This window comes from Phascolarctos cinereus, unplaced genomic scaffold (genome assembly GCF_003287225.1).
Source record: "Phascolarctos cinereus isolate Bilbo 61053 unplaced genomic scaffold, phaCin_HiC Scaffold_2;HRSCAF=192, whole genome shotgun sequence".
NCBI classification, from domain to species: domain Eukaryota; kingdom Metazoa; phylum Chordata; class Mammalia; order Diprotodontia; family Phascolarctidae; genus Phascolarctos; species Phascolarctos cinereus.
Window position 1 is genome coordinate 76,615,686 of NW_027555625.1, and position 27,149 is coordinate 76,642,834.

Sequence of the window (27,149 nt, forward strand, 5' to 3'; positions counted from 1 at the left end):
ATGACTTACCTGGAAGTTTTCATTTTGGATTGACTGGTATTTACTATACCTGGTAATTTTATTTAATGATTTCTTGAAATATGACATCTAGATTCTCCTTTTTGGTCATAGATTTCAGGGTCTGTGGTTCTTGTTACTTTTCTTTCATTTGTTTTCCCAGTCTGTTGTGTCTCTTTCTTTTGACTTTAAGAATTCTTGTTGTCTCCTGGAGACATAAATTTTCACCTGGTCCCTTTTGATTTTTAGGTAGTTTGTTAGAAGATAAGGTTTTATGCCTCTTCTCTTAAGCTGTTGATCATTTTTTCTCCAATTCACTCCTCCCTACTCTTATTTCTATTACATATGTTTAAAGCTCTAGCATCATTTATTTCTTTGAACAATTCTAATTGTTGTGTGCTAAATTTTTTTCTTCGAAGTTTTTTATTGTAAGTGTTCTTAAGTTAGTCTCCTCTTCTGGATTTGTGCCTTGGTCATGCCTAGCATCATAACAGTATTTTTTTTTAATTTTTGTTGCTGAGGTCCCAGGGTGTTGAGATCTAAGTCTTCCATACTCTGGAGATCAAATCAAGTTTAAGAGCTTTCCTTTACATTGGTGGTCTTTAGGCCTTTTCCTTCACAATGAATACCTAAATTCTCCTCTCCTGAAATCAGCCTTAGTTGAAGTCCATTCCTTTGGATGAGGAAAGTGTGAAAGGAGAGAATTTTTCTTTAATCCTTTTAAATCTGAGGATGCCCTCTGGTGAGAGTCTTAGTTGAGGCCTTTTCCTTGAGAAGGAAGAAAGGTGTTAAGGTTTTTTTCTTCCACAGTCTTTTTTATTTTTTAATCAACTGTTAGCCTGACCAATCTTTTATTCCTTTAAACTTTTGCTTAGTGTGTAGGGTTTTGGATTTTGTTTTGTTGTTGTTTGTTTATTTGAATCCTTAGCCCCATAGTCTACCACAGTTTTACTTTAGTCCCTTACGGCATTTTTTCATGCTAAGGCAGTATTGATGTTTTTTTTCTTAAATCAACTCTCAGCCTAAGCTGAGGCTTATTTTTCCTTTCAGAGAGATGGTTTCTCCCCACCCCACAAACACACTTAGTGGGTACTTAAAAAAAACAACAACAGCACTTTTGTTGCAAAGTCAGTTTCAAATTTCAATGGATTCAGCACCGTATGTTAAAAAGCAATAATAGTACTGTATACTACTCTAACCACTAAATTACAGAACCAGGGTTAAAAAGGGGAAATGAAAGGGAATAATGAATTGAACAATATTGTTACAATAAAAGAGAGAGAGAAAAAGAGAGGAGATCATGAGAATGGGCAATTCTCAGAAAATGCCTATCTTGAAAGGTGAGAAATAAAGGTTAAATATTCAGAAAACTGATAAAATGATATTCATACCTATGTGAAGTTTGAGAAAAGCTAAGAAAGTTTGATTTTTTAATTGCATAAAGATATAAAGATTTTCTACACTAGAAAGCAAAAGCTCAGTAATTAAAAGACAATACAGTGGGGAAAGGTATTTCCAGAAAAATATTGGATAAAGTCCTCAAATTCAGATTTACTAAAGAACAGCTATCGTACTAAGAGTAACATCACATACTTACCAACAGAGCAAGTATCAAAGAGTATGAGAAGGCAGTTATTAAAGGAAATAGCCAGAGATAGGCAAATAAGACAATCTTAAAATATCGCTTTATTTTCATTAGAACATCAAAAATATGATCAATTATTATAAAATTCAAATGTAAAGGCTGTGGGGAAATAGATCCTTTATTAAATCATTGATGAGATTGCAGACTTTTATACACTTAGTGAATACTATGGGAATATATGAGTCACAACACTGATCATACATTTCAATTCAACATCTCCATTATGAGGGCACTATCCCAAAACTAATAAGAAGGAAAAAAGTCCCTTCCTATACCACAATATTGAGACCTCCTGATGATATATTAACGTAATATAATTATATCATCATTAGTGAGAAATATGAAAAAGCTTATACAAATGATACAATGCCATGAGCAGCAAAACAAGAATTATGTAGGCATAAATGCAGCCCCATCTACATATATCATATAACATGTATGTGTGAAATACATATGAACTCTAATAGATAGCAAGGTCCCTCAAATGCTCCTGTTTTTATCATATCAAGTTTCAGAACAATCTAGACTTCTAAATGAGACACATAATCCCACAAGATTTTGGTCTAGCTATCCAAATGGGAAAACTAAGCGGACAAAGAATATTTTCCAGGCTGTGATATAAAATTAGATAGACAACCACCTAGGACAGACATTGCAAATAGACTATCAATGAGATACCAAACTGGAATATAAAGTTAAAAATAGCACTTCAGAAATTCCTGAAAGGGTATAAGAACAACAAAAACATCATTTAATTTATGTTGTTTGTTAATTTGTATGGTTTCATTTTTACAAATACTAAGGATTTATATTTATAATACCAATATTAAGATTTTATACTTATTTTAAATTTTGATTAGTATTAAGTTTATAATTTTTAAATGGAAAAAAAAATCAGGGCTCAGTGGATAGTAGCCAATAATCCATTTGTAGGACTTCTCACATAGAATTATAGTATTCAGAGGGAGCTCATATAGATCATACCCACTTAGCCAGACCCATAGCCACCACCCAGGAATCAGTGTATATGATATTATCTGACTTCAGGGATCTTTCACCTGCCAACCATGCTACCTCCAGTTCAGCCCATAATGACTTATCAGGATGCCCATTCCCTAGGGCCAGTGAAATCCAGTTGTATGTGCCTTGCTTTTAGGAAGGACTAGCCATAGGTAAAATAGGCAAAATAATTGCTCGGGAGCTAGATCCACAGAAGTGGGGGCCCTGTAGATTTGCTCTCAAGGATCCAGAGGCCACAACCTGTTTCTGAAGTGCACTTACATGGGACCTATACAAGAGCAATTTTCAATATACCATTCTGGTTTAATAATAGGAGCTTTCTATGCTTTATCCATCTTGTAAGAAGGGCTTTTTAACAACACACAACTCAAGATAACACAATCTACGAATAGAGTGATGATATTACTCTGAGCACCTATTCAGTAGCAACTCAAGTCCAGGCAGGCAACTTTTCAAAAGTGGTGTAAAAAATGGATACTTTGGGGAGCTTTCATATATTCTCATCACCAAAAAGTTGTCTGCTAAAGCTCACTTAACCAGGTCTTTAAGAACAGGGACTTCCAAAAGCATGGGTACCCACCGGATCCTAAGAGTCTAGGGAAGAGACTGCTGTATAGGCTGCTTCAGTCTTTCAGGGCAGAAGTTTGGTCTGGGTCCCATTTGAAAGAGGTGAGCTTGCAGATAACTCAGTAAAGGGAGAACATCAGGGTAGAGGCTGGGGGAAGTCCTCAAGAACCCAATAAGCCAGCTTATTATTGATAGCAAGCTAAATGTCTTAATGTTTAAAGAGCACTTTACATATTTCCATTTGATTCCGCTGAACCAAGTCTTTACTAATATAACCCATTAATTATACTGGGTTCTGAAACATATCACTGAAATCTATTATATGGAATAAAACTTACATAATAAAAATACTGGGGTTGGAAATATAATTCCTCTATACTGCCCAACACTTTCCCCTCATATGGGCTACTATCTGATGTAGGTTCTCATCCAGCTTGGTCAATTATATGTCATCAGTTCAGTAGTGGATATCAATGCCCTCAGGTAGGGAAGCCTCTTTCAAGTCTCTGCCCACCAGAATGCTGTCATATGAAGGAGAGTTCAGAAAGTTCTAGAGAAGCATGGTGAAGACATACTGGACTCCTTCACAAGTGAAAACTGACTGCTCTTGAGTAGTGTCAGCAACGGAAGAGAAAAAGTGTTGGGGAGGTTGATAATCCTATACCATTCCTTCTGGACCTAGGATGCCTGGCCTATCACACTGGCAGGTCAGGAAGTTACAGTGAGATGTACATGACAATTTTGTTTAGCTCCCTATTGTCCACTGCAAACCACCAGGTGCCATCTACCTTCCTCATGAGTTATATAGGGGTTATGGTAAAGCAAAGTCATCTAGCTTTCTTCATCTCCACCATTAGATAGGAACATTTTCACTACTCTCTCTCTGCCCCACCCTTCAGTGAAGGGGGACAATATTTGTGTTAATGACCTGAGATGCTAGGGTGTAACTGCAAGTTTCACTATTTCTATTTGGCCCTACCCATGATAACCAAAAGAGCCAGTACAGATACTGCTTCCCAAGAACTTGATATCTCTTCCTTTGATGGTCTAAGAGTGGAAACTGGGATGACCTGTGGGCCTTCCTTTGTATGAGTAATGTGGTTGCCACTGTCCAACAGGCCCTTGTATCCAAATGGATTGGGGGCTTTAAGAGATTCATCAGGTTCAGATGGGGTTAAAGGGCCTTAACTGCCCCTCTGTTATATTTCCTGTTACAGTTGTACTAGTATCCCCAGAGGCTGACACTCATCTGTTTTCTTATCAGCTCTTTCAGGAACCGCACTCAAAGATCTGAAAGAGAGAATATCACCTGTCACACTCTACCTACCTAGTGAAAAGAAGGGCTTTGTGCCTTCTTCCCCATTCTAAAAGCACCTATTTGCAATGACAGTATTTATGTGTCCTGGCCATTTTCCTGATGTTCCAGTGAAATTTTTTCTACTGATCTCCATCTTCCTTAATGACTGTGGGGAGGGAGACCTACAGCTAAAGCATAATATCGCTTGGATGGAAAATACACCCACTTAAAGGTAGGATCTAATTGCCGCAACTCCTGATCATACAGCATGGCAAGTTAATGGAAAGGGGCACATAGATCCAATTTACCACACCCCTTTCATTTAGGACCTCCCCCTACTTTCCCCACAATATGAGGGAACTGGCTGCAATGGGAATTCACTTTTATGGGGTCAGTTATGCATTACTCCTCATCTAAACTACCTAAAAAGGGACAAAGGGAAATCTCCATCTGTAGCAACTGATTTAACTGGCTTAGGAAAAGTACACCTTCTTTCAACTTGCCAAATTCATGGGACTAACGTGGATACCCAAACTGTCCCTAATGTATTACACCCTCACTCTAGCATCTCATCAGGTTGCTGTTTAAGCTTCCTTGTTCCTTGGTGGTGAATGCCTTCCCACTCTACATTCTGTCTATGGAATAAAGAACTTTTTTGAAGGGGGGGCAAGAGTAAGAGGAGAAGTCCATGGTTTTTTTAACCTCCAATTTTCAACTTCCATTCTCAAGTCATACAACACAGATTTCAGGAGGCTACAACATATTTTCCAGTAAAACTTCTTGGTCAAAAACCATACTTTTCATCACTTGCCTGTAAGTTCCTTCCTAAAACCTGTCCCTGACTTCAACAGTATCACCCTTTCCACTTGTACTATTTATTAGTAGCTTCAGTAGCTGCTTGTCTCATTGTAGTCTTTAAAACTAGGAAACTCTTGTCTCTTTCTGTGCCATGTGCTAAGCCAATTCACATGCAACTTTTCTGCTGGCACCTCAAATTCTCTAAGGCAGTTCAAAACACTGAGGGAAAGATAGACCTGGTAATGAATGTACCTTCCCTGTAAGCCTTTTCATGTACTCCTTTTGCTACTGACTATGCTAAATGCTATGAGGTGAGCTAGATTGAAGCTGGTAGTATAACTCCAATATTGGAATGAAATGAGATACTGATAGGTCATTCAATGGTTAACAAAAGGATGTTTAATTAGCCATAGCATAAAAAGGATACTTAATAAGAATGCAGCAGTTGTTTGGGCATTCCTCATCTCCTGATGGAAATGAGCCAGGTCAGTAGACAAGGATGTGATAACTACAGTGGCCTTCGGAGTCTGAAGAGCCAGAGTCAACATAAATTTTTTTTTTAATACACTGTTAGCTGAAGAGAAAGCCACTTCAACACTTCAACATGGTTTGAGGCCAGCAAGAAGCTATTTCAATTAATTAGACTATTTGAGCCTTAGCTCTCTGGGCCAATCAAGTCTTAGGGATACTTTCCTTACCTTTTAGGGAAAGAACTAGTTTAATCTACTTGTGAACAAAAACCTTAGTAGAGACTGATCTTATCACACTGTCCTACTTGCTTTCCCTCAGACATGAGACTGTCCCCCATAATCACCTCTTCTAAACATTTCTTCTCGTTATCCCCAATTTTGTCATGACTCAGCTCAACTAAGTATAAGCTTTCTCAAGATAATTATATTCACAAGGTTCTATCTTCATGAAGGTTTTCTCCAGTTTAAGAGCTTCAATGTTGAATAAGGGTTCTGCTTTCATGAAAGGCTTTCTACAATCATTATATTACATTTGTGAGGCTTCTCTTGAAGGTGAGGTTTCTGATGTTTACTAAGATATGTATTGTTGGAGAATGTCTTTCCATAGTTAATTTCAATGATAAAATACCACTTCAACTCTGATATCTAATGAATTGAGGTCCAGCAGAAATTCTTTCCATATTCATAATATTTATTAGGCTTCTCTAAATTATGTCTTCTGATTTTAAGGTATGAAATGCCAAGGTAAAACCTTCCCATAATCATTAAATTCAAAAGGCTTCTCCCTAGCATAAATTCCCTAATGTTCCATGAAGTATGTGCTATCCAGGAAAGTCTTTCCACATTCCTAAGTTTTCTCTCCTGTAGGAATTTTGATGCTGAACCAGCCAAAAGGCCTTTCCACAAATCATTATACTCGTAGAGTTTTTCTCTGGTATGAATTCTTTGATGTTCAGCAAGCCATTAGCTCAATTTATTTTTCAATAAATACACTTTAAGGTGCTGCTTTACTATGAATTTCTGATGTACAATCCATTGTGAAAACCAGTAGAAGACTTTCCCATATTCAAGACATTTATAAGGCTATTCTTCAGTATGATATTTCTGTCTAAGTTGTACTTTAATACAGGCTTTCTCTGAATAGCTGCCTTCCAAAGTCCTCTTTCCAGAATGAATTCTCTAATGCTGAATGAACCCTAGCTATAGGTTATCTTGCAATTGTTACAACTGTTATGAGTTATTTGATATACAACTAAGTATGAGCTCCTGGGGAAGGCTTTCCCACATTGATTACATTTATAAGGTTTCACCCTCAACTGAAGTCTCTGATGTAGAGTAAGATATTCTTTGATAAAAAGGTCTTTCCAGACTAATTACTTAGATTTATAAGTCTTTTCTCTAGTATTAATTCTCTGATGTCAATTAACTCTGAACTCCAGTTGTAGGCCTTTCTACAATCATTACATTTTGAAGCTTCTCTTTAGTATGAATTTATCTAATGTTAATTCTGAAGTCTGATGGAAGATTTTCCCACACTCATTTAAAAAGTTACTCCTCAGTGTGACATCTTTGTAGAATAAGGTATATTTTGATATGAAAGGATTTCCCACAATAATTAGCTTCAAAAGTCTTCTATCTAGTATGACATCTCTTTTGTCTTGTTAAGTGTTAACTCCTGTGGAAGGCCTGCTGAATGAATTCTTTGATGTTTCTTCTTCCCAGGATGAAGTCTCTGATGTTAGGTTAACCATGAACTCTATGTGGTCTTCCCAAAATCAGTATATGTTTATTGCTTTTCTCCAGTATGAATTCTCTGATGTAGAATTAATTGTAAACTCTTGTGGAAAACTTTCCTATATTCATAACATTCATAAGGTTCCACTATGAAGTCTCTGATGTATAATAAGATGTTCTTTGTTGCGGAAGGCTTTCCCACAGTAGTTACATTTATAAGGTTTCTCTCCCGTATGAATTCTCTGATGTCGATTTAAATGTGAACTTTGGCGGAAGGTTTTTGCACAGTATTTACATTCATAAGGCTTCTCTCCAGTATGAATTCGTTGATGTAAAGTTAACTCTGAATTCCGATTGTAAGCCTTCCCACAATCTTTACATTTATAAGGCTTCTCTCCAGTATGAATTCTTTGATGCAGAGTTAATTCTGAACTCCGGTGGAAAGCTTTCTCACAATCTTTACATTTGTAAGGCTTCTCTCCTGTATGAATTCTTTGATGAAGAGTTAACTGTGAACTCTGATGGAAAGCTTTTCCACAATAGTTACATTTGTAAGGTTTCTCTCCAGTATGAATTCTTTGATGTCGAGTTAATTGTGAACTCCGGTGGAAGGCCTTCCCACAATAGTTACATTCATAAGGCTTTTCTCCAGTATGAATTCTCTGATGTGGGATTAACTCTGAACGCTGGTGAAAGCCCTTCCCACAATCCTTACACTTGTAAGGCTTTTCTCCAGTATGAATTCTCTGATGTCGAGTTAAATGTGAACTCTGGCGGAAGGCCTTCCCACAATAATTACATTCATAAGGCTTTTCTCCAGTATGAATTCTCTGATGTCGAGTTAACTGTGAACTCTGATGGAAGGCCTTCCCACAATAGTTACATTCATAAGGATTCTCTCCAATATGAATTCTCTGATGTAGCATGAAGTCTGAATTTTGGTTGTAGTCCTTCACATAATTGTTAAACTTGTAAGGCTTCTCTGTAGCATGAAATCTCTGATGGAGATTTAGCTCTGTACTATGGCGGAATCCCTTCCCACACTCATTACACTTATAAGGCTTCTCTCCAGTATGAATTCTCTGATGAACAGTTAACTGTGATCTCCTACAGAAGGCCTTCCCACAACGGTTACATTCATAAGGCTTCTCTCCAGTATGAATTCTCTGATGTGCAGTTAACTGTGATCTCCAACGGAAAGCCCTCCCACAATAGTTACATTCATAAGGCTTCTCTGTATTATGAATTTTCTGATGGTTATTAAGGTACTGGCTATAGGAGAATTCTACTGGATATACATATTCATAAGGCTTCTCTCCAGTGTGAAATCTTTCATGTTGGGTAGATTGTGAGCACCAGCAGAAGGCCTTTACACATTCATTAGGCCTCTCTCTAGTATGCAGGGTCTGGTGTTGGGTAAGAAATGAGCTGGAATGGAAGACTTTCCCATAACCATTATCTTCATAAGGCTTTTTTCTACTATGAATTGTCTGACATTCAACAAGGTGTGTACTCCAGATGGCCTCTATATATTCATGACTTTTATGGAGATTTTCTCCAATAGGAATTCTGTGATGAGAAATAATTGATGAATTGTGGTTGTAGGTTTACTTATATGCATTACATTCATAAAGTTTCTACCCAATAGGTTTCTAAGCTATTGAAAAGATAGGAATTATAAACTGAATGCATTTTATATTCATTAATTTTTATTTCCTTAGGCCTGAGTAATGTGTTCTATTAATGCATATTTTATTTATGGAGATATTTTCATATATGGACACCAACTAAAGTAAATGGATAGGGCTTGGCCAGAAAATTCTACCTTCGAGGTTTTTCTTTTTACTTGCCTAGAATGTATCTCCTCATGGTTCTGCTGCAGTCCCTCCAATCCTACATAATATTCCCATGATTCTTCCAATTGAGAAATATGGGAACCATTCCTTCTCAGTTTTTCATGAGCTGGCTCCTTGGCTTCAGGTCTAGTTTCCAAATCTGAAAGAAGTAAAAATGTAAATATTCCCTGTTAAATCTTAAAGTGGAATAAATCCTATCTTCTGACTTCTTCACCATGAAAAATTGTCTACATTTATTTTTATATACTACAGCTTTTTGCTTAATTTTTAATACTTTTGTATTGATATTCATCAGGATATTTATCTTTAATTCTTTATTATATCTCATCCTGGAATTAGTATAAAGTTTATGTGTTTGGTAAAAGAAATTTAGCATGATGCCTTTCTTTCTCTACTATTGGAAACATATTTTCTGGGCATAAGTTCTCTTAATTTGCATTTATTTATTATTTTATTAGAGTTTTGAAGAAATATCTGATACTGTTCATAGTACTTTGTAAATCTTCTGAGAACAGTTTTTTCATATCCTTTAACCACTCAATCTTTGAGGGAAAGCATTTGTATAGGTTCCCTCGATACTTTAGAAAACATGCCATTATAAAATGACATAAATGCTATAAAATGCAGATGTTTTCCCTACATAACAGTATACCTTCTTATCCTAATTGCTAACATTATTAATGCTAATATTTTTCAATTTCACGTAGTTGAAATGTTCTATTATACAGTTTTGGATTGCCTTATTCTGTTACTTAAGTTTTCATTCCTAGTCATCACTTTGAGAGGTACCTGGTCTAATTCTTTTAAATTTTGTTTTAAAGTATGATCTCCAATAGTAAGGTTGTATAGCTATTTTGAACTTACTGTATTGTGTATGATGTTGGTCTAAAACTAATTCCAGTTCAATTACTTTTAGGTTTTCAAGTTGTTAAATTGTGAGTTCTTTCTCAAGTAATTTTTATTTTCAGGCTTATCTAACACTAGACTGTTGAGAACAGATATTCCTGATCCATTCTTATGTAGTTTTTTCCACTAAAATGCTTCTGTAATTTTTAACAAACACTAAACGATTTTGCTGACTACTGCTTTATAGCATAAGAGGTAATGAAAATGATATCTTCCCATTTCTTCTATTTTGATTCCTGATTTAAAAAAAAATTCCCTATAGATTTTGGAACTTTTGTTTCTTTAAAAAATTTCTAATTTTTGTCTAACTGTAAAGCAATTTGGGGTAGCTAAGTGGCACAGTGGATAAAGCACTGGGCCTGGAGTCAGGAAGACTCATTGTTCTGAGTTCAAATCCAGATTCAGACACTTAATAGCTGAGTGACCGTAGAGGAGTCATTTAACCTTGCTCGCTTCAGTACCTTATCTGTAAGATGATCTGGAGAAGGAAATGGCAGACCACTCCAGTATCTTTGCCAAGAAAACTCAAAAAGGGGTCACCAAGAGTCAGACACAACTAAAAAATGACTGGACAGCAAAAAATAAAACAATCTCTTGATAGTTTGATTAGCAAGAGTATTAAATGTATTAATTAATTTCGGTATTTTCTTTTTTATTATATTGCTACCACCAAGCTATAAGCACTGTATATACTTCAATTATTTAAAGTATTCATCATTTCTTTAAAGACTGTGGATCCCAAGTCTGCCTTGGTAGACTAATTCTCATATATTTTATATATTTTGTAATTATTATGAATGAGATGTCCCTTTCTATCAATGATTCTTGGGTTTTATTATTGTTATATAGAAATGCTATTGATTCTGTGGGTTTATTTGATAACCTGGTCTTTCCCTGAAATTGCTGACTGTCTCAATAAGTTTTTATTTGTTGTTTGGTGTTTTCTATGTAAAGCATAATTTCATTATTAAACGGGAATAATTTTTTCCTTTGGTTGTTTTTATTCTTTTAATTCCTTGCTCTTGTTTTATTTCTATCACTAGCATTTACAGAACTAAATCAAATAAGAGTAGAAAAGGAGGTACTCTAGCTTTATACACAGATGTACTGGGAAGCTTTCTAGAGTTTCTCCATTGCATATAATGCTAGTTATGGTTTTAGACATATACATATATACTTACAGTATTTTTTTTTTGCATTTCAGTACTTTTACTGAAAGGTAACTTTCTTAGTACCAGAACATAATGGTACTTTGTTAGGTTACTTCAGCCAAATCAGTTTGCATTGATGAATAATAAAGGAAAATTTTCAAATCAGGTGTTTAGCAGTAACTGAAGAGTGCACCTACAAAACGCTTTACAAAATGAAGCACAAGACATATGAGATGTACTGTAGTGCTTTGGTTATCTTTAAAGGAAGTTTTTCTTACTTTTACTTAAAAAGTTCACTTGATTCTACTAGGTGGTGGTTTTTTTGTTTTTGTCTTTGTTTTTTTTTAGAATAAATAGGCATTGTACTTTGTCAAGAGTTTCATTTATATCTATTGATTATAATTGTGCTTTGGATGTTTTAGTTTTCAATAATATGATTAATTATACTGTATTCCTAATGGTGAACCATACTTGCATCCCTGGCACAAATTTTAACTTCATCACAGTGAATAATTTTTTGAATATTATTGTGGTCCTTTTGACCATGATTTAAATTTTTTTAATTTAATAATTATTAATGATATACGTACATAGTTGTCTTATTTTGCTTTATCTTTTTCTGGTTTGAATGTTGGTGCTATAGGGGTTTTTTTTGTAAAAGGAGTTTAGCAGGGTATACTCTTTCTCAGCTTTCAAAAGAATATTGAATTTGCTTAATACAGACAAGCATGGGAAGGCATATGAAATGAAAAAAGTACAGTAAGTTGAAACAGGAAACAATATACAGTAAATCTAACAATGGAGAGTACAACAAAATTATTTTTAAAAAATGAATATCATGAAAGTATAGCAACCAAGCATGGGGCCAAAGAAAAAATACAAGAAAATACTTCTTCCATTCTTTGCACAGGTCTGAGACTATGGGCTTGATATACAGCATTATATTTCAGATTTTTGATGTGTTTAATTTTACTGATTTAAAAAAAATATTTAAGATATGGCTTTCTGAGGAAGATAGCGATATAAATAGGAAAAGTAGCTAAAGCAAAAACAAAATATCAATATAATTTTTCAAACCTTTAAGCATTTATAAAATGTTCAAAATACACATGTAGCAAAAATTAGGCATGAAAGTGACACTCTTTAAAATAATTTTTTTAAAAGTGCTTATTTGCAACTGAGAGAGACATTCTTTGTAATGGACAAACACTAGAATCTTAGTAAGTTCAGAGATGAAATCAAGATGCCCTCCTGTCCTCAATATCATGCAAGATGACAAGAGAAAAAAATTAATAAATATGATTAAATTTACACTATAAAAAGGGAAGAATGCCGGCTCTGGAGTTAGACCAAGGTTCAGAACCTGCCTCTGATAATTACCACCTAGCGTGTAGCTGGGCAAGTTACTTAAGCTTCTAGGTTTCTCAACTTCCTACCCTCTAAAATAAAGGAAGGAGTTGGACTCGATAGCCTCTGCGGTCCCTTCCAGCTTTAGATCAATGATCCTATAGCATCAATAAAGCAGCAAAATGTAAAATAAACCTATGAAAATGTATACAACACTGCATGTATGCTACTAACAAAACCAGAAGAAAAAGATAAAACAGAAATATTATTGAAAATTACTATTAAAAATATGATCTATCTGAAGGAATCAAACATAGAGAAGACTTATACAAATATAGATAACACATTTTTAAGAAATAAATTAAGATTTAAATAAATGGAGACATTCCTTATTCATGGCTGAATCCCTGCAATGTGACCAGAATGAAACTTTTTGAGGTGAAAAGTCCAGATTAATTTCATAGATTTCATGAAGCAGGTGAAATCCAGACATATAAAAATTTCCTCAGGAATACAATTTATCAATTAATATGTAACTTGAAGGCTTAAGACATGTGTCAGGGTGAATGAGAAATTAAGTAGCTAGTGTAAGGTTAAAAATCAATCCCTCTATACATTCCCTTAATTCCATTTCCTCTCTTTTTATCAAACAGATTGCCCCCACAATCATCTAATCACTCTCTCTCTAATCTTCAATATCTCCTTACTACTGGCTTCTTCCATATGAATATGATAAATACATGAAAGAAGGTAAAGACATATGAACTAACACTAAATAAAGTAAGCTAAAATAGGAAAAAAATAAACAATGAATCAAATGGAAATGTAAAATACAATAAGAAAGTAATAAAAAATGGAGGCCATGAAATTACAATGACCAAGCTTGGCCCCTAAGTAAAAATACAGGAAACAATCTTTCCTGTACAATTCCATAAGGGATGCCTCCTCCCACTCCCCATAGCTGGAAGACAATAGGTGTGGAACACTGAATAAAATTTCAGATTTTTTAATGTGTTGTTACAGTTGCCTGAGTTGTTTTTTAAAAAATGTTTCCACTCTAAGTTATGATTCTCTCTGAAAGGGGAGAAGATAAATTATAAAAGGCAGTTAAGAGAAAAACAAAGTATCATTAAATATTTTTTGAAACTATGCATATTTAAATTGAGGGCCTGTACCAGGGTGGGAGCATCACCAGGAGAGAAGGGGGCATATACAAAGGATGTCAGGAAGAACAGATTACATAGCACAATATCTCGTAGAGAAACAAATTAGGAGACAAGAAATGACAAAGGTCTAAAGTAAGGTAGTGACTGTGTGAGTAGAGAAAAAAGGAGAGATAAGAAAGATTCTGTAGAAATAGGACCCATAACGCTTGATAACTGACTGGATAAAAGGGTTGGGGGGGAAAGAATAGTCAAGGACAACTCTGAGGTTTAAAAGTTAGATGACTAGAAAGAGTGGATAACATGAATAGACTTGGGAAGTTTGTAGGGCTAAATTTTGGGAGAAATATGAGTGGTTCCATTTTGGACATGCTGAGTTTGAGGTGCTTCAAATCTAAGATTACAGAACACTGTGGAAGAGAATCACTACTCAAAAACTCAAGGGAAAACAGTAGAAACACAGGGATAGAAGCATCTCACATTATATACCATAATAAGTTTCATGCGCACCAATAATCTATGTATTTTTCAAACATATTTAAATATTACAAAAATAGTCTCTCTCTCTCTCTTTCTCCCTCTCTCCCCTCCAACCCCCGCATCTTTCCTTCTATTCTGATTTTATTTATAATACCAAAAGTATGAACACAAAGGACCTATGCTTCTAGCTCTTGGTGGAATGGCTAAACAGATTGTGAATAATTGAAAATGGATTATTATTATTATACCATTGTAATTGCCATTCCTTAAAAATACAAAAATGTTAAGACTAGCCCCTAGTAGAATAGATCAAAGACAGCAATTTGAGAATATACACTCTAAAGAAAGTTATATAAAAAAACACATAATTTTAAAAAAACATTTAGAAGAAAAAATGAGAAGGTGATATGTCAGAAAATGGGGTGTTTTTGTTATTGTTTTATCTTCTCCACTCCTTCTCCAACAGCCTTCCCACCTCGGAGGCCCTCTTTCCTGAATTCTTAGTCTCTAGCCAACACTACAATTCTGAGGTGTCCAGGCTATGCTCACTCTATTGCTAGCTCCCACCACTCCCCATACCCTACTCCTCTCTACTTCATGCTTTTTAGCTTCCCCTTCTGTATTTTCTTTCCTCCATTAAAAAGTAAACTCTTTGAAAATGCTGTTTTTTAAATTGAATTTGGACCTCAGAAATTTAAAAAGCATTTAATACACAGTAAACACTTAATAAGTGTCATAGCTAGGTGTTCAAGTTGGTATTGCTGTTGTTGTTCAATCACATCTGATACTTTGTGACTGACTCTTCATGACCCCATGGTTCAGGGCATGCCAATGCTGTCCATGGGGTTTTCTTGGCAAAGATACTAGAGTAAGTTGGCCATTTCCTTCTCCAGTGGCTTAGGGCAAAGAGGTTAAGTGACTTGACCAGGGTCACACAGCTAGTGTCTGAGGTTGGATTTGAACTCAGGACTTCCCAACCTTAGGCCAAGTACTCTATCCACTGAACCACCTAGCCATTCCCAAGTAAGTATACATGTTTTTTAAAAAGAACTATCAAGATATAGTTTTAGGACATGGACAATGAGGGGATTTGTTTTGCTTGATTATGCGTTATTTGCTACAAGGGTTCTCCTCACCCCTTGTAGGGGAATGAAAAGGTAAAGAAAGAAAACAAATTTTTATTTATCAAAAAAAATTAAATAAAATTTGCAAAAAAAAAAAGACTAAAAGGGAATTAAGGTAAAAAATGGTTGTTAGGGATTAAATGACTAAGGAGAAATGGAAGAGAAAGATCTCTGAAGAAAACACTTCCCCAACAGATATTAGGAAAATGATTTATTGATAGCTCTTGCTGTCACAGCTCAGCTCTGCTCCAGAGATACAGAGAAGAGACCTCTAAGGAGAGCTCTAAAAATGAAACTTCCCATGAAAGACCAGCTAAGGTGTGGCTCATAAAGATTCCCATTTGCCTGATTTTCAATGACTCACCTGGATTGATGGTTTTTGGTACTTCTCTGTCCTGCATCCAAGGTGCTTCCCCTTCTTCCAAGTGGGAGATCACATCCGGTTTCCAAACTGTAAGTCCTGCTTATTGGAGATGGAAAAGTGTTGAGAACAAAAGCCCCTATCTTATCCCTATTGACTATTTGGGGTAAAGAGGCATATTAAGGATGCCCAAAGGTCCAAAAGACCTCTGAAGTATCATCTGCATTGTTTTCCTTAGATAAGTCAGACCCTGGGGATATGCCATCACAAATAAAAGTACATTTGATTCATTCCAACTAAAAGAATGAAACTTTCTTGTTCTCAGACTTCTACACTGGGACTTTAGGAGAGAATCTTTTACCTGAAGGACAGAGAATGGGAAGGCTACTTCAAACATAACACAAACAAGTACCCAACCTCCAGCAATACACGGTAAGGACCTTTTGTCTGAGACTAAAGAACCAACGTAAACCATTTATGGCCACAAGAGGATTAGCAAACTGATCTCTGCATGTTAAACAATAATTTCTAAATGTTAATCATGTAGAAAATGTTAATTCACTAAGTGAAGTAAGAAAGATTCCACTATGGAAAGAATCTGAGACACAAGAGATAGCTCTCCTTACCCAGGAAGACAAGGTTCCTATAGTTCTCCAGCATCACATCCTTGTATAACGCTTTCTGGGAAGAGTCCAGATTTCCCCACTCCTCAGGGGTAAAGTCTACAGCTACATCCTTAAATGTCACCAATTCCTGTTGGACCTTCATGGGGTGATAAATTTGGCAGGAATGTTAAAAAGTGGTTCTTGATGGTTAGTGTTCCAAGTCAAATATATATTGAGGGGCAGCTAGGTGGCGCAGTGGGTAGAGTACTGGCTGTGATGTCAGGAGGACCTGAGTTCAAATCTGGCCTCAGATCAAACACTTGACACTAGCTGTGTGACCCTGGGCAAGTCACTTAACCCCAATTGCCCAAAAAAACAAAAACAAACAAATTTATAACATTAGTTATCATGATCCAAGTATTAGGGATTTCCATTAGAAGCAATAACACAAGCTTCCTCCATTAATAATCAAATGTACTTTCCCTTGGATAACATTCTCCAGTGCCATTTTCTCCCTTTTTGCACCATTTCAGACTAATTCAAATATGCTTATTATAGCTATCCCCTAGATAACTCATTACTATTTAATACAAGTAGTCTACATTTGAATAACATTTCATTTAAAAACTGCTTTACATAAATTATCCCTTTTAGATCTTGCAAAGACTTTATGAGGTAGATACTGTATATATTACATTCTCCCAGTTTATAGATGAGAAAACTGAGTACCAAAGAGGTTAATTGACTTGAAAAAGGCCACATAGTATTAAGCAGCAGGACTGGAACCCAAATCTTCCTGGATTCATGTACAACACCAGGCACTCCACCAAAGTGCTCCCCAAACAACTGAACAAACATTGTAGCTTAACACTAGAATTCCATGGACAGACATTCTCACAGAGTGAACTTTTAACAATAAATTTAAGCCAAACACTATGATTTAAATTATTACAATTGCTTTACAATTATTTTAGTATCTATAATTACCTTCTGAGCCACACTTAACCACAGAAATGGAGACCAAATAATTCTGTCTTAGCCTTTTTTCCCCTGCCTTTCCCACAACAAAAAGTCAACAAAGTTAATACTACCTCATAAAAAAAAAGACAAGATTAATATGAAGGAAAAAATTTAGAAACCACTAGATTCTATACAATCTTCCTTCTCTAAATACACAGAGTACTTAAAGTACAAATTGAAGCATTTGTATTGCTTAACTAACTGATCTTGAACAAGTTATTGCTCTCTGTCAGTTTCCCCATCTGTCAAATGGAGAAATAATGCTTGTGCTACTACTTACTTTCTGTGAGGAAAGAACTTTGTAATCTTAGAAGGCTGATTTCAATATTTGCTTTTTTTTTTTTCACAGAGGCCCAGGTCAGGAATTAGCAATCAGAGGATTTGAATAAGTGAACTTCAGATTAAGAAGAAAGGAACAGCACCAAAGTGGAAAGCACATTCTCTATAGAGTATGTATGTTATCCAGAGTATGGTATAGAGTAGGAAAAAAGCCAGGGCAGTCAGAAGACCTATAACAAAATGCTGCTTCTTCTACTTAGTAGAGGTGTGACTTCACCACAGCATGACTGGATCAAATGGTGAATGGGAGTCAGGAATATCTGGGCCCAAACCTCACTTCTTAGTGCTGTTGTAAGACCCAAAAGAGCTGTCTGAAAGGATTTTGTAAATCTAAACGTTACATAAATAACAATTATTATACTTCTAGCTGTAGAGCTTTTACAAAATCTCTAAAAGAAGGGAATTAGACAACTTAATTACTATGGTCTTCTCCAGCTTTAAATTCTACTTTCTGGTAAGGCTAAGATCACAGAATAATAGATGCAGAAACAGAGACAAGGACCTTAAACACCATCTAGTCCAACTCCTCCAATGACAAACGAGGAAAGTAAAGCCCAAGGAGATTTAATGCCTGGCTCAAACAAGACAGACCCCATTTCTTACGTTCCAGGCCGAGGATTAAGAAACAAATATTTCTTCAAGAGCAAACTGAACTCACTTTGCAGCCTGGCGCTGTCAGGAATACAGGGGCCATTCCCACCCTCTTGGAGAAGGACAGAGGGCTCAGAAGGCAGAAACGGGAAAGAAAAACGACCCAAGACAGGCATTAGTCTACCTTGCCCCTCCCGCCCCACTCCCCCCGCAGACAGAGCTCACGAACCACCCAGACCCCGGGGGGTTCAAGGCCCGGGCACACGAGGAGCACTGGCGGCTCCAGCCCCAAACCCGCCGTGGGGGACCGCGGCGAGCCTGACCACGACGTGGCAGGCGGGTGCTCAGGCGTAGCAGAACACGCGGCTGCGCCCAGCTCTCCTTCCCTGCAGACGCGGAGCAGCGAGAGAGGAGAGCTCAAGGGCCGGCGGGGGGCGGCCAGCCCAGGAAAGGGCCCGACCAGGCACCTGCCGAGAGAATCGCCCGGCCCCGCGCTCACAAAGACCCCCGAGACAGGGCCTGGCAGCCGGCTCCGCTCAGCGCACACCCCCGATCCCCGGGGGCAGCTCGGCTCGCCAGCAGCGGCAGGAGCAGGGACAGGCCGCGGGCGACGTTGGGTCGGAGGGAGGCCCGAAGGCCGGAGGAGCACCAGCTCCCGGGTCCGGGACAGGGAAGACGGAAGACACACAAAGCAAGTCCATCAGGCCAGGCTACCTGAGTAACAGCAGAGCGGAACTGGAAGAGACGTCAGAGCGCCCTTCCTCCCGCCCCTTCCGGCCATTGTCCCTCTGTCTGCACAGCCCCAGGATGCTGCACTTTGCTGGCCTGGCACCAAATGTTGCCTGGCAGGAATTATCGAGGGTCCCGCTCTACCCTGAGGGAAGCAGGGTCTCGGGGGCCGGATTTCCGGAAGGGTCGATGTGTGCGCGTGCCTAGCACCCGACTTTTGGGCAATGCCAGAGACTTTTCCAGTCGCTAGCGGGGGTCTGTTTATTAAGCCACCTTTTAGGAGGCTTAATGCCCTGTGCCAGACCCTGGGCACACCAAGACCACACCGAAAACACTGTCTCCATCCAAGGAGCTTCCAGGATGTGGCTGGTGCCGCTCATACCCGAATCCATGGCTCTTTCCAGCTCATTTGAAGCTCCTCTCACGTGGAGCCTTTTCCATCAGCTTCAGCCCAGCCCACCCCTTTCTCAGATCTGGCCACGTGCTTGCTTGGTAGGTTGTCTTAGTACATGTTACTTCGCCTTGTAGAATGTAAGCGTCTTGCAGGGGTAACATATATTCCCATCACACAGAACAGGTTCTGGCATGTAGAGGACCGATTCGGGCTGCATTCAGTTACATGAGGTCTTTTCCCTATGTCTTTAAATCTACAATTGCCCAGGCTGTTTGGAAGGGTTGGGGTATTTGTATAGAATTTGGCTGTCACAGGGCATTAACCTCAGGCCAACAAATCAGTGGACTTCACCAGAGAGTGGTAAGGGTTTTCTTACATTCTACTGGGGGGATGTATATATGTATGTACACACATACATATTTATGACAAAGTCTGTCTCCCACATATAGTATGTGTTTGTTATTGTGTAGCTCAAAGGCAGATGAAATAAACATCTCTAGCCTCCTCTCCCCTCTACCTTTCTCCAAGGGTGACTTTAATTTTTGCCAAGAGCGGAACCACTGAAAGTTGGGGCTAGAGGCTGGCCCCTCTGCTCTCCTCAAAGAGAGCAGGTACTTGGCTAGAATTCTTTCTCTTTTTCTCTAAATATTGTTAGTCTGGAGGATGTGGTTTTCAGATTCAATGTAATTTTTGGCTGCTGTTTCATTATTGGAGGGAGGAGGATTCCAAGCTTTATATCCATGGCTTGACCCTTTTCCCACAAAATGCTAGTTCTACAGTGAATACACATAGCAGGTAGACTAGAAAACTATTTATCCAAGTAAAAGCAAAACAGAATTCAGAGAAAGTATATCTAGGAGAATATGTACCAAATATTACAAGGTAAAAGAACTCTGCCATTGAGAGTGAGCTAATTCAGTTCAATCAACAGATAAGACATGATAGAAATTGTCAGCTCCTTCCATGTTGGCTTCTTCCAGAATCTTTTCCTTCAGCAATCTGAAGTAGGGTTAACTTCATCCATCTTTTCTCTCAAAGCTGGAAGCTACAAACTCCTGATGCAAGTGACTTGAAGACCCAAAGAAAACTGAAGCTCTCTCCCACTCTTGTTAACTCCACCCTGCCCCTCATGCAGGCCAGGCACAGATCTCCACCATTCAGGAGAGAATCCACAGAAACAATGGTCTTAAGGACTCAGAATACATTCCTTCCCTCCCTTTCTGTAGTCCTTTGCAAAAATAAGCAGGGACAAATCTAAAACCTGTAAGTATATATCAAAAACCTAAGCATCAAGGCAAGTTTCCTTAAGTGACAACATGGCTAACTGTGTGAGAACACAATACATGCACATTTCAAAGTATGTACATATCCATAGTATACAGCAATCTATTCAAAAGCAGTAAGCCTGGCAAACAAAGTAAAGCAAGCTAGCTACAATAATAACATCAACAGGCCTATACATAAAATACAACGTAACCAAAAGCAATAACATAAATGCAACCCCCCCATATTTCTGTAATATGAATGTAACCCAAAACAGTCAAAAGAACATAAAATTTAAAAAACACGTGCACCCAAACATGCAGTAATTAACAAGTAAAGAAGGATATATGCAATTACATACAAAGCACATTTCACATGGGTAATCTCTAATATTGTCACCTAGTCACATGTGTAACTATTTTCAGGTTTACATGTAACATCACAACTTAGCCTAGTGACTGGTTTAAAAGGCTTACTTCTCCTGTCACTGACTTCCTCAGCTTTTATACCTAAGCCAGTAATTGGTATGGATTAACCATCAAGATTATTATAGACTTGTGTACCACACACCTGGATTGGTAGTCATGTCAGGTTGGCTGTTAGTATTTTTGAGCTCTGTGGGTTGAATCTCTACCCTAGGAGTCTCTAGTAGTTTTGGATAGGAAAGGATTTGCTTCTAGGTCAAGTTCTCTGTATATAACAATATACAGGTCCTTCACTGGAGGCATCACTTTCAGTGCCCATATCTGGGTCAGAAAGTCTTTGTACAACTGGTGGACCATCTGTTTTTCTCAGCTTTTTCTTAGGTGAGTGTCCATCACCTATTATAAAATCTGACAACTCTTCTGTGGGTACTAGGTGGTTCCAGTGAATAGTCCTGATAGGGTCCCCGCTCCATTCTCTGGGGCTTTTTTGTGAAAAGAAAAGTTGCCCAGTCTCTCAATAACTTTGTATGAATTAACTTTCCAACAGTCAGCTAACTTGTAAGTCCAGAATAGATAAAAGCAGTGTTTTCCTTGTCTTTCTGAGACATAGGAATCTGGTAGGATCCACTATACAAGTCCCAGACTGAAAACTATTGATTGCCTAGAAGACAATCCTGGGCACTTTGCACCATAGAATAGTGCACTGGTCCACTTTAGTCCTTTTTTTTTCCAAGTTCACTAACACATATCCATATCTTTCCATTTTCTTACCACTTTGGATGCATAAAAGCTCCTAGATTTTGTGATGATGCCATTAATCAGCATTTCTTTGAGGTTTCTGAGATCATCACAGAAAGAGGAATCATCCTAGATTTATCTCTGAATGGTCTGGAATGTATTCTGTGGTTTGGACTTTTGAGAATATCCTACGTCTCACTAATGCAATGAGAATACACTTGTCTTACTGATTTCCAGTCTCAATCTATCCATCTACTCTTGTGGTACTGGGGAGTCCCCTAATCAAATACCTCAGGATCCAAGTTGGTGGGTGAGGAACTAGGGCTCCTGTGCTGCTTACTGCAACCTCTTTCTTCTGTCCTTTTATAAGCCTCTGAACAGTCTTCAAAGTGTTCAAATACTGGGTCTCAATTTGTTGCTTGTAGTATTCTGCTAGAATTTTGAAAAGATTACAGTTAGTTCCAGTCAATGTTGACACTCCAATGAGTGTTGAAGGTTCTTGACATACCAGAGCTAGAGTGTCCACTTTTCTGTCAACACCACCAACAGCAGTTTCAAGCTCACCTGGATGTGTCCCAGGCATGGATAATCTTTATTGCTCAAACCTCTACATCCAAGCTTTGCCAAAGGTTTTTAAGATATTTTGTCCAAATACCTGTCATAAAAAGATTGGAAAATGATAGTAACTTGAGGTCCTCTGTCCAGCATAGCACTGAAGTTCATATTCTCAATTTTTACCTTCACCTCTGTAAGTCCAGCTAAGGAACTGATGATGAAGTCAGTGGGATTGTCCTGGGGCCCAGAGTGACCTCCTTCCCTGGCCTCATTCTGGTTCCCTGAAGCTGGATAATATTTAGCTTCTTCAAGACCACTTCTGCATTTTCTTTGCTAGCACATCCAAAATAAGTATGACCATCTAATCCACAAGTATAACAAAAGGTAGATCTCTTACTTTGATGATTACCTGAAGGCATTCTCATGTCATTCCCTAGATCCTCTGCCTCTCCAAGGAGAATAAGATTGTGCAGTGCTACACTTCTTATTTGATTGTTTCATTGGCTCTATGACTGTAGCCCAGTGATGCTGTTACCCTGTTTTGCTCCCATGGCCCACACTCATCATGGCCTGGAGCCTGCTGAGGCCCAGCTCTGTGAATTATATTGATCTCTGAAACTCAGGAGTACCTGCTTTGCCTCAGACATTGTTGGTAATGGCTTCTATATCTACATAGATCTGATGACATCAGATGTATGAGGGTTATTTACCAAGCTCATGGAACAAACAATCTCTATAGAGTATTTTTTCCTACAGTGAGGTGGCACAGTGGATAGAGTGCTTGGCTTGGAGTCAGGAAGAACTGAGTTCAAATCTAGACTTAAGACACTTTCTAGTTGTGTGACCCTGGGCAACTTACTTAACCTCTGTTTACCTCAATTTCCTTATCTGTAAAATAGGGATAATAATAGCATCTACCTCTCAGGGTTGTTGTGAGGGTCAAATGGGGTAATTGTAAAGCACTTAGCACAATGACTGCCATATAGTAAACACTATATAAATGTTAGCTATTATTCTTCTTCTCAAGATCCGCAGCCCCTGTTTCTGCACATGTTCCTCCACTCTGAGGAGGAAATCAGAAGGCTTTGTGAGGCATAGTATGTGAGACAAAATTAGGTTAGGGGTCTTTTGATCCACCATCTCAAACATCTTAGCCAAACATTTGGTCTTTACACTTTGAGCATCCACTCAGTGGCCTTTGCAACTATTCCTCTTAAGCTCTTTGTCAGATTCATCATTTTGTTTGGCTCAGGGGCCTTCCAGTATCCTGGGCTCGCTCTTGCTTATCCAACCCAAGTCTCCCAAGATGGTTCTCCTGAGCAACATGGTTCTTGTCCAGAGAAAATGCCAATTTGAGCCTTATGATATCTATATACCACAGTGGGTATGGCTTCCGACATATTCACAGATGGAGTGGAATTCTAGGATTTAATTTTGACATTCATTCTCTCTGTAGGAATGCCTCCTTTGATTAGAAGGGCTTCTGCTTCTTTAAGCAATTCCTCATCCTCAGAGGATGATCAGGGCTGAAATTCCCAAGATAACTTCCTACTGTCAATTTCTCAGGTAGAGCTACATGATAAAAATTCTTAGAAAGGATTAGAAAAACCTCCTGAGTTGCCTTACTTGCCTTAACATCAGTGGCCTTAACTGTATACTTTTCTTATCCTTTCACTTTTCTGCCCAGTATCTTCAAAATTTCCTCTTAAGGTCTGGGTATACTCCTGACATTAGGAAGGCTCTATGCTTTCCTTTTTTTTTTCTTTTTCAAAAATTAATTTTAAACTTAAGTACAAAACAAAAAAGAAAAAATGCCATGTATATAGAAGAACATAGGAGAGGATTCAATATAAAACAATAAATTTCCAAATATTACACATTGTTTTCAAAGCTGCCTAGCTTTTCTTTGCTTCTTTATAGGTTTTCTTTTCTTTTTTTTTTTTTTCATTTTTGTGAGGCAGTCGGGGTTAAGTGACTTGCCCAGGATCACATAGCTAGTGAGTATCATGTGTCTGAGGCTGGATTTGAACTCAAGTCCTCCTGACTCCAGGGCTGGTGCTCTATCCACTGTGCCACCTAACTGCCCTTAGGCTTTCTTTTGTTGTCTGCTGTGCACCTTTTACTTTATTTTTTCCCTTCCTGCCCCTTCCCCCAAGACAGCTACAATGAAGTGCAGATATATAGATATAGATATATATAAATGTATGCATGTATATGCATACATATACACACAGATATAGATATACATGTAAACATATACATATATATATACACTCATGGACACATTTGTAACACCATACTATACTTATCTCCACTTGTCATCTGTTTCTCTGAAGGTGGATAGTATCTTTCTTCATAAGTCCAAGTCTTTCCATATTTTTCTAAATCAACCAGCTCATCATTGGCTACACCACAGCAACAGTCCAACCCAATCATATCCTATCTGAGAGATTGTCTTTGAAGGGTTTTTTTCCCAATTTTCTGCATTCCTTCTGTTCTTGGCTACCTAAGTTTTATTTATACAAGAAAATGTTCATTTAAAGTAATCGAAATTATCATTTTGCACTTCAACAATGCCCTCATCTCATAACAGTTTAAAGTCTGATACTGCTGAATCTGCTACCTTTACATCTTTTTCCCCTGGTTTCTTTGAAGTTCCTGACCTTTTGTTCTTCCAAATGAACTTTGTTATTATTTTTTTCTAGGCTCTATGCTTTTCAACTGCAAAAGCAAGACAAAACCTATCAATTACCTTAGCTTCCATATTTGCTAGAGATTGCTCCACATGTACCCACATTAATAATAATAGCTACCAACAACAACAATAATAATAATGATAGCCAACATTTATATAGTGTCTGCTGTGTTCCAGGGACTGTGCTCAGTGCTGGGCATACAAAAAGAAGCAGAAGGCAGTTCCTAGCTCCCAAGGAGTTCACAATCTAATGGATAAGACAAGCAAACAAATGTGTACAGACAAGGTATACCCAGGATAAATAAGAAATAATTAACAGAGGGAAGGTAGTAGAATTAAGAGGAATTAGGAGATTACCATAGAATATGGGATTTTAGTTGGGACCGAAGGAAGCCAGTGAAGCCAGGAGACGAAGAGAGGGAGAGTATTCCATGCATTGGGGATAGGCAGAGAAAATGCCAGAACTTGGGAGATAGAATGTCTTCTGCCAGGAATTGCAAGGAGGCCAGTATCACTGAATCAGAGTACATGGTTGAATAAGGGGCTTAAGGTATAAGAAGACTAGAAAGGTAGAAGGAGCAAGTGGGGAGCTTTGAATTTCAAAGAGAGGATTTCATAAGTTTGCAAGTAATAAGGAACTATTGGAGTTACAAGATTTTATAAAATTGTTGTTTGTCCTTTGTTTTTGAAGAGGACCAATGACATCACTGGGTGATGTCTTGACTCATGTATGAATTGGATTTAAGTGAGGCAGAGTTGCACATAGTCATCAGCCTCACTCTCTCTACCAGGGTCACTGAAGTCCAGTGGTAAGACAAAAGTCAGGACAACTGACGATGGTCTGGGATGCAGTGAATGACCTTGACATCTTCAATGACTGCCTTAACTCTAAGTACTCCATGGTGCCTGCTTCAGCTACCTTCATGGCCTTGAACAAATTGTTCTCATTCTCCCATTGTGCCAGGGCAAGTCTTCACATACTTGAGGTAGAGACCTTCCTTATAATCTTGTAAGTGACAAGGAACTGAAGGGCAGATAGGTGGTACAGAGGATAGTGCACAGGCCTGGAACCAGGAAGATCTGAGTTCAAATCTAGCCTCAGACACTTACTAGCTATGTGACCCTGGGCAAGTCACTGCCTCAGTTCCTCATCCGTAAAACGGGGAAATGGCAAGTCACTCTAGTCTCTTTGTCAAGAAAACGCCATGGGCAAGAACATGACGTCATAAAGAGTCAGTCATGACTGAACAACTGAACAACAATAACAAGAGTTTAATGAGTAGGGAGTACTCAGTAGGAGACACAGACCTGCAGTAGGAATATGTTTCGCAGCTGAGTGAAGGATGGACTGAAATGAGGACAAATGTGGCAAGAAGATCAACCAGCAGGTTTTTGCACTTGTGCAGGAATGAGGTGATTGTGGCAGTGTCAAAGGAGAGAAAGAGGTATATATAAGAGATGTTATGAAGATAAAATCAACAGGCCTTGGCAACAGTCTGGATATCTGTATCTAGGGATAAGAGAGTGAGATGTCAGTGAAGACACCTATTTGCAAGCCTACATCACTGGAAGGGTGATTGTACCCTTGATAGTGTCAACCCTGGGAACAAATTATCAAAGAGCCACAGCAGTTCTGCAACTGCTGTTAACCCTCAAAAAATCTAGAGAGCTCATGCAGGTTATCAAAACCACAGTTAACTCTAAAAAAATAAAATAAAAACAAAGAGATAACAGTGCTCATAAGCAAAATGCTTTCTTTATTCCATTGGAGGAGGGAAACTAGACACATGTGCTGGGGACCTCTCTAGTAGGAGACCCACTTTAGGGTGGGCAAATCTCAATACTTATACCAATAGCTATGCAGCCCAGACAGTGGAGG

The 27,149-nt window shown here is 38.0% G+C and overlaps 2 protein-coding genes across 3 annotated transcripts in view; both read right to left on the reverse strand.

The window, feature by feature from the left end:
- Nucleotides 1–1,665: 1,665 nt before the first annotated feature.
- On the reverse strand, nucleotides 1,666–19,199 carry LOC110193197 (uncharacterized). Its single transcript, XM_020964845.2, is given in 6 exon segments — nucleotides 1,666–7,674; nucleotides 7,676–9,097; nucleotides 9,379–9,523; nucleotides 15,920–16,015; nucleotides 16,543–16,678; nucleotides 18,539–19,199. Coding segments are annotated over 6 exon segments (1,929 nt in total). The 5' UTR covers nucleotides 18,575–19,199; the 3' UTR covers nucleotides 1,666–7,580.
- A 1,191-nt stretch (nucleotides 19,200–20,390) lies between these two features.
- Nucleotides 20,391–27,149, reverse strand: part of LOC110193241 (uncharacterized) — a 28,332-nt gene continuing 21,573 nt past the window's right edge. Inside the window, exons 2-3 of one of the 2 annotated variants that reach the window (XM_078149465.1) lie at nucleotides 22,585–22,675; nucleotides 20,391–22,452 (exon numbers count right to left, since the gene is read on the reverse strand). The gene's annotated coding sequence lies outside the window, so the exon portion shown is untranslated. Of the gene's footprint in view, nucleotides 22,676–27,149 lie in introns of both variants that reach the window. The other variant, XM_078149464.1, reaches the window with a different exon arrangement.